Here is a 12,911-nt window from a genome sequence, read left to right as displayed (position 1 = left end):
TGTTTTAAAGTCCTCTTGGTAATTTCCTACTTAAAAAAAACTATTTACGATGGGATGTATGTCCAATCAATCAAAATAAAAAAACAAATGTCTTGGCCAATTTTATCACCCATACTTTCTGTCAAAGATACTGTATAAGCTAGTATAGTACAGCAAAATTAAGAACAAAGCAAATAGAACTTCGGTGATTAGATGCATTTTAGGTGTGGAATTTATGCTTTTTCAGTGTATTTTATCACACTTGTGCTGCCACATGAAAGCCAGTTTTTCCATGCAAGCCTTTCACCGGGTATAAACAGGCAAATGAATAGTATTTTCTAGCCAATTTGATCACTGGTCTTCATAACCAGTGCACAAAATACATATAAACTATATTGTAAAATTAATCAGCAATTACAACTTATGATCAATAACAATTTGTGCATGTGTCCTATATCATAAATACAATCATTCAGCTGCAGTGCTCCTTTAACGATCTTTCAGTGTTCAGTGACGTGAACTATCCATTTAACAGTGCAGAAAATCAGAATGTTGATGAAAGGCTTCAGGAGGCACATAACATATGAAGTATGAACCATTTTAAGCTGCGCTCTTCCTCACGTCAAAGCTAATTTGATGACAGGAAACTGAGGAACATTCTGACAGGAAGTGCACTGACACTTACAAATCAAACAGTAGGTAGTGGAAGCCCTCCTCTGATATACTGTCATGCAGACGAACTAAAACAAAAACAGAGAATTGAAGTTAGATTTTATTGTGTCAAAAGCCCATTAAGAGTTTAAATGCTTAAAATGCTGTTTAATAATATACATATCTCTAATTCTAATTGGTGGAGGTAAAGCTCACCGATATTGGAGTGTTTCAGCAGACGACAGATTCGAGCTTCCCGTTCAAGCTTCTGATGGTCTGAGGGTCAAACACAGAAAAGCAGAAATTATAAATCACTGAACGGTGTGATATCAGCTGTAAAGAAACTGCCCAGGTATCGGTATTGATAAACCTTCTTTTTGTACTTATTTTGATGTTGAAGCTACATGTCCTAACACAATAAAATGATAAAAATCAAATCTCTTTATCACATTATACTGATAAATACTGATTAAAATAAAATGAAATAAATCTTTGACTTGACATGGTATGAATAAAGTGTGCATTTCAAAAAGACTTACAGGCCATGTTTCCATTGGTAATGACATAATCACCAACCTGATATGCCATTATGTTTTCTAAATATGTCATCATCACTATTTCCTGTGTCGAGTCTTGAGCATTTGGCACAAAACCATAAAAGGAGGTAGATATCACAAACTATAAGCTTGTCACAGTTGCGCTAAATCAACGTCCTAGATCTCATTCAGTCTTGATAAAAGGGTCAGTATGGCCCAGAATTGAGGATGGTTGGAGACTCAGCACAATGTTTAGATATACACCTTCACTTTTACTGCAGATTAGATTTAAGGTTCAGACAGTAAAAAAAAAAATTGCTCGTGGTTCATATGTTTGATATGCTAAAAAAAAAGAAAAGAAAAAGGACTATATTCAAATAAAATGTAAAAAATAACAATAAAAAAATAATAATAAAATAAAAGTAGATGCAACAGAACAAATAAAAACAATAGAGCAAAGATACAATTTTGGGTGTTTAACAGTAATCTTGGGTTATGTATCGCAGGTTTTTATTACGTTTGAATATTGTTACACTCCTACTAATATATAATCTATATTTCTTCTGATCAGTCATCTCAGGCTTGATCTCAACCCTTCATTTGTCCATATGTCTCATATATATATATATATATCAACAAACCTTTCAATATAGGTCATGGTTGTTGAAGAGCACTCAACTAGCCCATCTCGACAGACAATGCACCGACTAGGCTGTTAATTACAATAATGATGATGATGCAAATGATGATGAGTTACTATAAGAGCGGAATAAATGCTCCCTTCTTGAAAATCAACAGAGAAAATTAAGAGAGATGGCATTAAACCCCATCAAGCCCAAGATGGATGAGGGCGACAAAATGTGTCTTAAGCTTATTATTCATGCTCTAGAAGGGCGTCTAATGTTTCCGCAAACTGATAGCAGCACAAATAACGCCTCAAGACGTATCAGAAAAACGAAATACAACAGCAACACAAACAATAATAAAAAAAAAAGCTTTCATTAATGACAGACACAGACTCAATATTTTTGTGGGAGTTATTGTTTTTTTTTTTTTTATTAAATATTACACACCTTCAAAAAAAGTGTTTAAATGAACATTGTATATCAAATTAATTGTAATTCATGTTTAGTGATGTTTATGTTTAGAAAAACTCTAAATGCCCTAAATAAACAATTAAAAGTTTCATTTATCTTTTAGACAGTGATGTTGAATAGACAACACAAAAAAGTGGCCTTTCAAAACATTAATGTTGCATTTTTTTTAATTCCATGACTCAACACATTATTGAATTCTGCCTGGAATATGTTTCTAGCCGCTCCATCACATTTTGCTTTTCAAAGGGATAGTTCATCCAAAAAGGAAAATTCTCTCATCATTTACTCACTCTCATGTCATCCAAAAGATTTTTAGTCCATATAATACAAGGGGACAGGACCACTTCAGAAACTACACAAAGTGTAATAAGACAGTCACTCTTTAAATATTATTAGTTTAATTTTTTTTTTTTTTTTTACACATGTCTATAATTTTGCATAAGAATATGTTGATTCATCAACAGTGGTTGTATGAGTTACTGTCATATTCACTTTAGTAGTTTTTGAAGTGTCATTTTTGGATGCCCCATACACTTGCATTATACGAAGGGAGATATTCTTTTCTAAAACTCTTTGTTTTTGTTCATCTGATAAATGAAAGTCATATATATATGAGATGGCATGAGGGTTGGAAGGATTGAGTTTCCTTTTAATCCCATTCCCTGTATTTTTTTGTTTGTTTTGTTTTGTGTGTTCCACTTTGCTTCATTTGAACTGTTTTTGTTGTTGCCCTAGATATATGTTTGACCAGTGAATTTTGTTTTGATTTCTCCCTTTATTCAAACTTCTGTATGTCTGTCAGAAAAAAAAAGTACTTTTCTTTTTTAAAACTTGAATACAATTTAAAGTTGTAATTTTTAACTTTTACTCAAGTATGTTTTTGGTAAAATGTTTGAGTACTTTTTACGCCTCTGACTATAGCCATGTTTCCACCACTGGAACTTTACCCAGGAACTAGAGACTTTGGGCTGGTACTCGGTGTGTTTCCACCGCAGGAACCAGGATCTAAATAAAGTTGGGGGTAAAAAAAGTTGTTTAAAACTCAAATATTCGTTTTATTTTTGAAGACACCGCATATTTAAAAATTTGTTTTGTCAATTTTGGAGACGATCAGTGGGAGCTCAGTGCTCATGTTTACCAACGAAAGCAGCCTCGACTCGGCTAGTCCTTCTGACTTTAGTCGCTAAACAACATATAATTAATTTTGGGCAAATCTAACAGGTAATCTTTGGTCTTTATTCAATTAATCTATTAATATGTTAAAATTAAGATAAAAAGAGGCAATACTGTTCGATATGATATTTCGTTTCATTGTAACGCAGGCTATACAGGCCTAAATTAGGGCTGCACGATGTGTCGTTTAAGCATCGATATCGCGATGGACAAATCCACGATAGTCACATCGTAGGATGTGTGATGTAGGCTGTCATAGTTCATCCGTTATTCATTAACTGTACGGGCCAGCTGCTCCCCGGCCCTCGACGAATGTGATTTGCGGATTAATTGCACAGCTAAACTATCATAGAGTGAAAGTTTTGACAGAGAGAGAGAGAGCGCGCGCGAGAGAGAGATAGAGAGAGAGCAAGAGAGCGTGAGAGAGAGCATGCGTGATAGAGATAGAGAGAAAGCAAGAGAGAAAGCAAAAGAGAGAGCGCGCGTGAGAAAGAGATAGAGAGCAAGAAAGAGCGAGATAGCGCCCGTGAGAGAGAGAGATAGAGAGAGAGCAAGAGAGCGCGAGTGAGAGAGCCGCACTCTCACCATCTTCAAACAACATGGGCGCTGTCTTGCTCTCTCTCCCTCGCGCATATTAATCAATTGACATGATGGTGTCGATGTTTAAATCATTTAAAATGAGAATGTAAGTGTGCTCACCCCATTTTTGTTTGTAAGAATTTTTTTTTATTAGATTTCATATCGCAATATATATCGCAGAAAAATAAAATATCGCAATGTCATTTTTTCCCAATATCATGCAGCCCTAGTCTACATATTTCTCTGAACGACATTTCTGTAGCTATTAATATGTTTAAATGAAAACAAAAGGAGGCAGTGTTCTTTTATATCATATTTCATCTTATTGTAAATATAAATTGAGGAAAATGGTTACTTTGACTGTGGTGGAAACGCAGAAAGCAACAGGTCTGGAAGGGGGATTTCCTGCGATAAAAAAAAGTTACTGGTACATTTGTTTTGGGTAATTTCGGTGGAAACGCGGCATACATCACACAGTGACATAGGGAGTTTCATATGAAGAGCCAATTACACGGTTCAGATTCAGAATTACTTTTTTTCTTCATTTAATCATGTTCCACCTTTACCTATTATTCAGTATTTTATTGTTAACAGAAATCCCTTTTCAACAAACAACTCGTTTGGACTACAACGCATATTTTCCAGGGATTTGTGATATCACTACGTTTTGTCACTAAGTGTCGAAAACACTCTAGCTTTCCCAAGGCAGACAAATTTATAATCATCCGGGTTTAAATCACACTCAAATTGATTTGATTTTGACTCAATATTTACACTGAAGCTTGCAGGCGGCTATGGTAAGGAGCATGACATTTCCCAACCAGGTGTCAAGTAGTGCCAGTCACAACATACATTGGCCCAGCTAACCAATCACAGCACATATCGTATGTCAGAAGGCCGGCCTTCATTTGATACAGGAACTATTCGAGCCGTTCATGCCAGACTAGGGAGAGAGGTATTGTTATAATATAAAATGTGAAAAATAATGTTTTTTTTTTTAATCAAACAACCTAGTGTGACAGCCTGTTCTAGTACACCCCCAAAACTAAATCAAGACTTTGTAAATGAGCATAATAGGACTCCTTTAATGGCTTTGCAATGCCTTATCTTACTCTTACTATCCCCTACCATAGAGATAGGCTTCTTGATTGGCTAACAACAACAACAACAACAAAAAAATGTCTCTGGAATCCCACCCCTTTGTCTGTTGCTGATGTGCACTGACCTTTAACTCAGCTGCTGGGCATTCTCAGAGTTGTACACATACTCCTGAAGCTGTCGCAACAATAGAACGCCAACACCAAACACTGTCAACCCAGCTATAGAGCTCCAGTGGAGCTAATGAGTTCCCCACAGAAGCTCTCTTCCTATACCACTTTTACATAATACCTTTAATAAACCACTACACACTTAATTTCCTAAACAAAATATAAACTTCAAGGTTAAAACCATGCCTTGCTAGTAAAAAAAAAAAGGAAAAACTAGATATTTTCAAAATGAACAACATCTAGCAGTGATTCCCCTGGGTGTTTCCTTCTTAATTTCATGAAGCAAAAATAATACTTTCCATATGCAAAGTACACAAAAATAACGATTTATTCAACAATTTGTCTCCTCTGTGTCTCTCCCCATTAGCGCAGTGCCATTTCAAAGAACATCTGCTGAACGCAAACTGCGTACACAATTCTGTGTCAGCCGCGAAACAAGAATACATTTTGTACATCCATTTACGCTTTGTTGAATAAAGTCTTTGTTTTTTAATTCTTCACGTACAAAAAGTATTCCCATCACTTAATAACGTTGCAGCTGAACCACTGATGGGAGATGGAGTATTCTGACGATGTCTTTCATACTTTTCTGGACCTTGACAGTGTAATTTACTTGTCAGTGAATGAGACCGTCACAAGCCTCCCGGTTGTCATCCAAAATACCTTAATTTGTGTTCCGAAGATGAACGAAGCTTTTACGGGTTTGGAACGACATGAAGGTAAGTGATTAATGACAACATTTTCATTTTGGGGTGGAGTATCCCTTTAAGTACCCAACTATTTTTGAGAAGATTGTACAGGGTGAAGTGCACATCAAACCATACAACTAAACTGCAGCATTCTTAAAATATAATAATAACTAAAATAATTAGTGTAAGATAAACCAGTAGACAAATCAATGGTTAGACTACTAGACTATTACTACGACGCAACTCTAATGGGTCTTATTACAATTTACATTTCATGAACTTATTTGCTCGTTTTTCCAGGGTTATGTCCATCTCTCTGGGTCAGATGAGAGTCCCGTGCTCCAGGCATGTAACTATGCTTGTTCTCTGCTTCTTTTGCACGCACGCACGTACACACACAGTTGCCAAGTGCCAAAGGTGCTTTCACTGTCAGACCTCTCTTTATGTCTTTCTTTCAAACAGTCATTCATGATGATTCCTTATCTCTCTCTCTCTTTCTCTCCCACACATTCCCTTTCAGTATATCTAGGTCACATTCCCTCTCTCATGCCCACCCTCCTTCTAACCTCTTGACAGATCATATTGTTTCTCTCTCCTCAGAGTAACTCTCAGCCTAAAGACAGTCCCTCCTAATCTACACGACCCGACACAGCGCTATATTTTGTCAAATAAATGTCAAATTCTACACTGTAAACATTTATCATCCTATACTTGCTTTTTTGTGACAAAATGGTACAAAAACACAAAGCTACAAAAAAGAAAAATGAGAGATGATGAATGAGAGAGAGAGAATTTAAAAGCATTTAAAATAATCATCTTGACCGTTATGTATGGTAGTGTATATGACATCATATCACAGTAAAAAACACACACAAACGAAAAGACAACCTGGACACAATCTTGACAGGTTTTATAATAACCAGTCTTGAGTGCATCAAAAAAGTAAACACTTAAAAGACTAATCTATTTTACTAATCTACAGTACATTCCCAACCTTAATTTGATTTCCTCTGACCAGAAATCAGAAAGCATTGTGTCTCTCCACACAAGCTGTATTTAGAGGGTTGTTGGGTCTATTTTAAAAATGTTTTTCAGTGCCTGCGGAATCAAGTACATGTCAAGTGCTTGTTCTCCACATTACACGTTCTCACTACAATGACCACACAGCTGAAGGGACATGAGGAGGATGACACTTTGGCAAAGCAATTGCTGGCTTCAAGTTTCAGGAGGGAGGACAAAAGGGCATAAAAAGATTCACACCCCTCAACAGCGGGATGGCGTAAAAACTGAAAATCTCTTTCTGCCATTTCATTGGTGTAGTTTCTGTCTCATTACCATGATGTCTGTATCTGCCTTTGGCACTGACAGTAACCATGGAAGCAGATTTAAATATAGTTATCAGCATGTTGTAGAACTTTGAGTCTACTTTGAATGTTCTGTAACTGAATTTCTGAGAGTGGTACCCTACTGGTACCATAGTATCCTTTGATGTAAATACAACAATACATGAAACTTATCATTTTTGAGAACCATACTGCATATAAAAGAATCATACTATTACCATCTACCATCACTGCACATAGTGAAGATGGAACAAGCTGGAAATTCATCATCCATTTTCTAAATGCATCTTAAAGATCTTACTGTGAACTATTCATTCATTTTTGCATTTTCATTTTTTCTAGATTTTTAATCAAAATGCCATAACTGATGGATAGAGCCAAATTCCCTTAAAACATTTTTTTTCTTTTTCAATAATCCTTTTCATTCACAAGTATGTCACAATACAGAAGAATACTTTGGTAACATTGCAACTTTAAAGGACAATGTTTTACCACGTTGTATATTAGTTGTAAAATTGTTCCTAGAATTAAAACCCATCCATTATAATGTTACGAAAAAGAAAAACATGTTCAGGAATTGACTAACCTCTGGCGGAGAGTTTTTTCGTGTTGATAATTTTGGCGGCGTATTCTTGGCCCGTGCTCAACTTCACACATCGTCGCACCACTGAAAACGCTCCCCTGGAATAAAAGACAGATTGATTGAGACTTTAAGCATGTAGACCTGACAGTATAATAGCAACATAGTCATAATAGTTCTACATGCTGACAGTGAAGTTTCTGTAGTATGAAAATTCTAATTCAAAACACCAGACAGACTGCCTCAAACCCTGGCAGCATGTGTTTGTTTCTAAAACTTCAGAAGGGAAAAAACTGTGTGTTTAACCCCCCCCCCCCCCCCCCCCCAGGTTAAACACAGCAGAATATTTATTCATCGCAAATGTCCCTGCATCACATGATCACACTGTCGGACTCTTTTGCAGAAGTAGCTGTTCAACTGTGAAGGCTAACGTCACTAAAACGAGAGCTAAATCTGGCGGCCTGTATTAATAAATTATACTCAACTGGGTTTGTGTTATATGAATAAAACAGCAGAGCAGGTTTGTCATGTTTAATAGGTTTTCACATCTTATGGCAAGAAAGACGACTGGGCCTAAAACAACATTTTCGCAAATTCTACATTTATGCAATAATGCAAACACTGATGTAGCTGAAGTTTGCATCTCTTATTTTTATCATACATGTGTTGTAATAAAATCCAAATAGGCAGTATTGCACAAATACGCGTAACTCATATAGGTAGGTAAGGCTGAATGATTGGGAGGAAATTAATCAAATTGCGATTTTTCTGATAATAATTGTGATTGCAATTTTAATAATAGCAACAATTATTAAGAATTAATAATAAAATATGAATAAATGACTAATTAATACTAAATCTAATACATTTAAAAAATTTGAAATGTTACAATAGCGTAACTATTGCAACATTAATATTTTTTTATATAAAGGCTACTGTTTTATATATATTTGATATATACCGTTTGATTTATATGGAGTATTTATACATTTTTAAGACAAATGTTTTCAGAGTATGTCACAGCAGCATCCATCTGTTATTTTAAGAAACAAAACTGTTGCCAACCATAGCAGCAGCCGTTTACTTGCGAGCCTTGAATGCGCCCCGCTCATAAAAATAGGATTTGTTGCAGAGAGGATCCAAAACAAGATAGAAAATAACCCATTACTTCTATATTATGATTTTTTTCCTTCAAAATTTACTGTGAACCGAGCAACTACCAACTGTTAGCGAGTAAATGAACAAAGTGCTGTGCTTCCCTCTGAAATGTTTTGCACATACATTGAATGTAACTGCCGACCTTCGCAATTTCATAATTCTATTCATCCTGCAGCCTTATATGTGGGTCTATTAGAATGTACACTAAAAGTTGAAGTGCATAATTTTAATAGTGTGTAAATCAGCCAGATACCCCCATTGACCCTTACTTTAATTTTTTAATACGTCCCTTGTGTTAGTGTGGAAAATCCATTGGTGGCATCAAAAATACTTTAGAAAAAAAGTAATCTGACATCATTAAAAAAAATATTTCAAAAATCTCAAAACCACTGCCAATCGTGTCAGGGGTCGTCTCTAGGCAGTATTTAACAAACCGCAGTCACCCGTAAGTGCTCTTCAATGGGGCCTGTTTTTGTCAGGCCAGTTAAAGTGTCTATTACAGTGATTTATAAGAACTGGATGTGTGTGTGTGTGTGTGTTTGTGTGTGTGTACTGGTATACATGGTTTATGAGGACACAAATGAGTATAATGACATGGAACCCTGTAAAACAAACGGTTTAAAAAAACAAAAAAAAAACAAACAAAAAAAAAACATACAAAACAGTGTTTTATGAAATTTAAAAATTGGCAGTATTTTTCTGAAAGGGGTAGGTTTTAGGTGTAGAGCGATAGAAAATACAGTTTGTACAGTATGAAACCATTATGCCTATGTAGAGTCTTCATAAACCACAAATGCAAGTATGTGTGTGTGTTTGTGTGAGACACAAAGATGCCAGTTCCTCCTCTACAACCACCTTTCCCTGCATTAATGCAATTGACTGGAGCTACAGTGTAGAAGAGAGAACTAAACACACAGGTCACATGCAATTCTGTACTATAATGTGCCGTCAGAGGTCATGTGCAATAATATCACAAATTCAGCATATCTCTGCTGATTTGAGCAGCAGTGCGCAATTTGAATGTTGTTTTCTGCTAGACCTCAGGCCTGAGGGATGATGAGACCCTCATCAAATGCTTTTGCCCTGCTGCCCCTTCAGATCCATGAAAGCATCACTAAATCCTTGCTGTTCATTTCCTCTTCCTCTCTATCTCAGCATTCACTCATTGTTCCTGTAATACTTGATTCCCAGGGAGAATTGCATAACCTCTACATTCAATCCCAGTTCTAAAAAAAAAAAAAGAGATGGCTGAGAACGAGAAAAGAGATAACTATGCACTTAAACGCATGTAAAGCACTGACTATCCAGACTCAGATTAAAGGAAGTCATATTTGTACACATTATGACTCGTCTCGTGGTAAACAATGCATTATTTTGACGGTTCTTACAAAGAATGTTTTTTTGAATGATAATAATGTAAGCATATGAAATAGGCAATCGTAGTAGTAGCAGCGTTTTTTCCTATTGTCCATTCCAAACAATTAATTTTCAAAGAACCGATTCAAAATAACGATTCAATGATTCAGGCCATGATTTAATCACGTCATCACGTGGTCCCTGAAATTCCAGCATAACATTTTACAAGCTCAAAAACATTTCAAATAGTCATATCTCACCACCTCAGAGTCACTTATAGCCTAAATATAAATTTAATTTGCAATCCTAAAATTCTAAATCAATTAAAACTCTTGGTTGAAAAGACTTTACACAAATGGAATTTTCGAATCTGTAATCAACCCGTCATACAGTAAAGACGGAAACATAATTCCAGTACGTTTTAATTTGTTTATATTTCTGCTACTGAAATAAAGTTTGCCTCAAGTTGCAAGTGTTCTATCAGTTCACTCCAAATGCAGAGACAACAGAGTTCATTTTAGAACCATTTGCACCGATTCAGTCAGATTCGTGAACAAATTGTTCAGATTGTGAACAGGATCAACCGATTCCTTTAAGGATTCTGAATCAGCACGATTAGTTCAAGAATTTGACATCGCAATATCATAATACAGTATTTATAGTAAAGCACCAAGATGTTGATTATGTGGAAATGTCAAATACTGCCCAGAGCAAACTGCCACTAAATTTTGCTCTTGCATTTCTAGTTTTAGATCTAATGATCATGGAATATTTGCTCGAGGGGCGTTGCACTAATCAATATTTTGTTGCATCTGCGGTAAGTGGGTTGTTTTGAAATCATTTTAGAGGGTCTGAGTGCTGGTCAGCGGATCTTGGCAGGACTTGCGTGTGTCCCTCTGTCACAACACGTTTATCGGGGCACCACCACCTCGCGCTTGCTGTCAGTTTGGTAACCCTGCCCAAATATCATCGTGCAATCTTCATGCAGGACAGTTACACACATGCACAACCGTTACCCTCGTGATACTCACTTGCCCAGCTCCTCGTACAGCTGATATTCGTCCGTGAAGCGCGTACATGTAGTCGTGGCCATGTCTTCCCGTCTCGAACTCGGACACGTTTTAAGAATTAATAATCGATTCAGCGAGCTAGAGCGTCCGGGCTATTCACCTCGTCTTTGCGTTCAAAAAAAGCCTGATATGTCTTGAAACTACTGTTTTATGGTTGAGTAGGATAACGTGTATGCTGACGGCGGGCGTCCTCACCCCCGCGCTGTGCTCCAATCGCCTGCCTTCAAAATAGACTGCGAGAGCGCGCTGACAGCTGACTCAAGCTCGCCACCTATCGGCGCGTGCAGAAATAGCGTGCGTGGGCGCGCGGCTGTACTGTTATTGTAACTCCAAATAGGGACAAACCATGAGGGGGGCTATTTGTATTTCTATGAGCTCTTACGTAATCGTGATAGCGTGGTGTAAACCGACGTAAAAATAAATAAAGCATTTATGGTAGACGAGAATAAAATATTCAATTCATACAAACATCGTAAATTTAACATTAAGAAAATTATATAATACACCATTTTTAAAATTCAGTTTAATTCATTAAAATTCATTAATTTGTATTTAAAATATTTTATTTACGTTTTTATTTTTTTAAATTCTGTTTCATACTCTGATTTGTGAAGCACTATGAGCTCTATTATATGAACAGCTCAGTGTATAAATAAAGTGTATTATTGTTAATTTTTATATTGATATATTATTATGTTCTCTTTTACATTGACAAGTATAATTGAAAAGGGCAGTTTTCCTTGAATGGCTGGTGACTGGCATGGTTTTTGTTGGTTTCCACTGACCTTTCACATGTATATGGAATACACAGTGTTATCTTTCGCAATAATATTATTAAAAAAATGTTATTTTTTATTTTTACACTGAAATGATTATTATTATTATTTTATTTTTTTTAGCTAATGGGTCCATTATGTTTACATTGCTCATTTGGTTCTGTGTGTGTGCGTGTGTGTGTGTGTGTGTGTGTGTGTGTGTGTGTGTGTGTGTGTGTGTGTGTGTGTATGTTTTCAGCCATTAGATAACGAACTTGGACACCCACTCGGATATTTAATATTCAGCTCAATGTCAACATCATTAACCCCAATTACACTAATTAGAGTTGGTATGACTCATTAGGAGTGTTTTGGTTCTCTGTGGAGGAGGGGCAGAAATGTACAAGAACATCATGAAGATCAATGCAAAAGAGATTCGGCCGAGAATGGTTTAGAGCCAGTCACACATTTTCAGTTATTTATTCATTGTTAGGCTCACATGATGATGGCTCACTGAAAAATATTTGTGGTTTTATCAATATTGAATGATCGGTAAATGACCAAACTGAAAAAAAATAATAATAATAATAATAATAATAATAATAATAAATTATTGCTTGAAAAATATTAACATGCACACTCTTACTCATCACTGTCAGTTGGGCAAATTCATGAAT

The 12,911-nt window shown here is 36.0% G+C and overlaps 1 protein-coding gene across 41 annotated transcripts in view; it reads right to left on the bottom strand.

Annotated features, from left to right (window-relative positions):
* The window catches only part of camk2b1 (calcium/calmodulin-dependent protein kinase (CaM kinase) II beta 1), a 56,438-nt gene extending 44,720 nt beyond the window's left edge, over nucleotides 1-11,718 (bottom strand). For 12 of the 41 annotated variants that reach the window (XM_052595314.1, XM_052595312.1, XM_052595319.1 and 9 more), the window contains exons 1-4: nucleotides 11,441-11,717; nucleotides 7,902-7,996; nucleotides 847-906; nucleotides 665-719 (exon numbers count right to left, since the gene is read on the bottom strand). In XM_052595314.1, the coding sequence (XP_052451274.1) occupies nucleotides 665-719; nucleotides 847-906; nucleotides 7,902-7,996; nucleotides 11,441-11,502 (272 nt within the window). In that variant the 5' untranslated portion in view covers nucleotides 11,503-11,717. Of the gene's footprint in view, nucleotides 1-664; nucleotides 720-846; nucleotides 907-7,901; nucleotides 7,997-11,440 lie in introns of all 41 variants that reach the window. The other 29 variants (XM_052595301.1, XM_052595311.1, XM_052595315.1 and 26 more) reach the window with 5 other exon arrangements.
* Nucleotides 11,719-12,911: the final 1,193 nt, after the last annotated feature.

This window comes from Carassius gibelio, chromosome A5, assembly GCF_023724105.1.
Source record: "Carassius gibelio isolate Cgi1373 ecotype wild population from Czech Republic chromosome A5, carGib1.2-hapl.c, whole genome shotgun sequence".
NCBI lineage: Eukaryota > Metazoa > Chordata > Actinopteri > Cypriniformes > Cyprinidae > Carassius > Carassius gibelio.
This window is presented reverse-complemented; position numbering and strand designations above follow the sequence as displayed.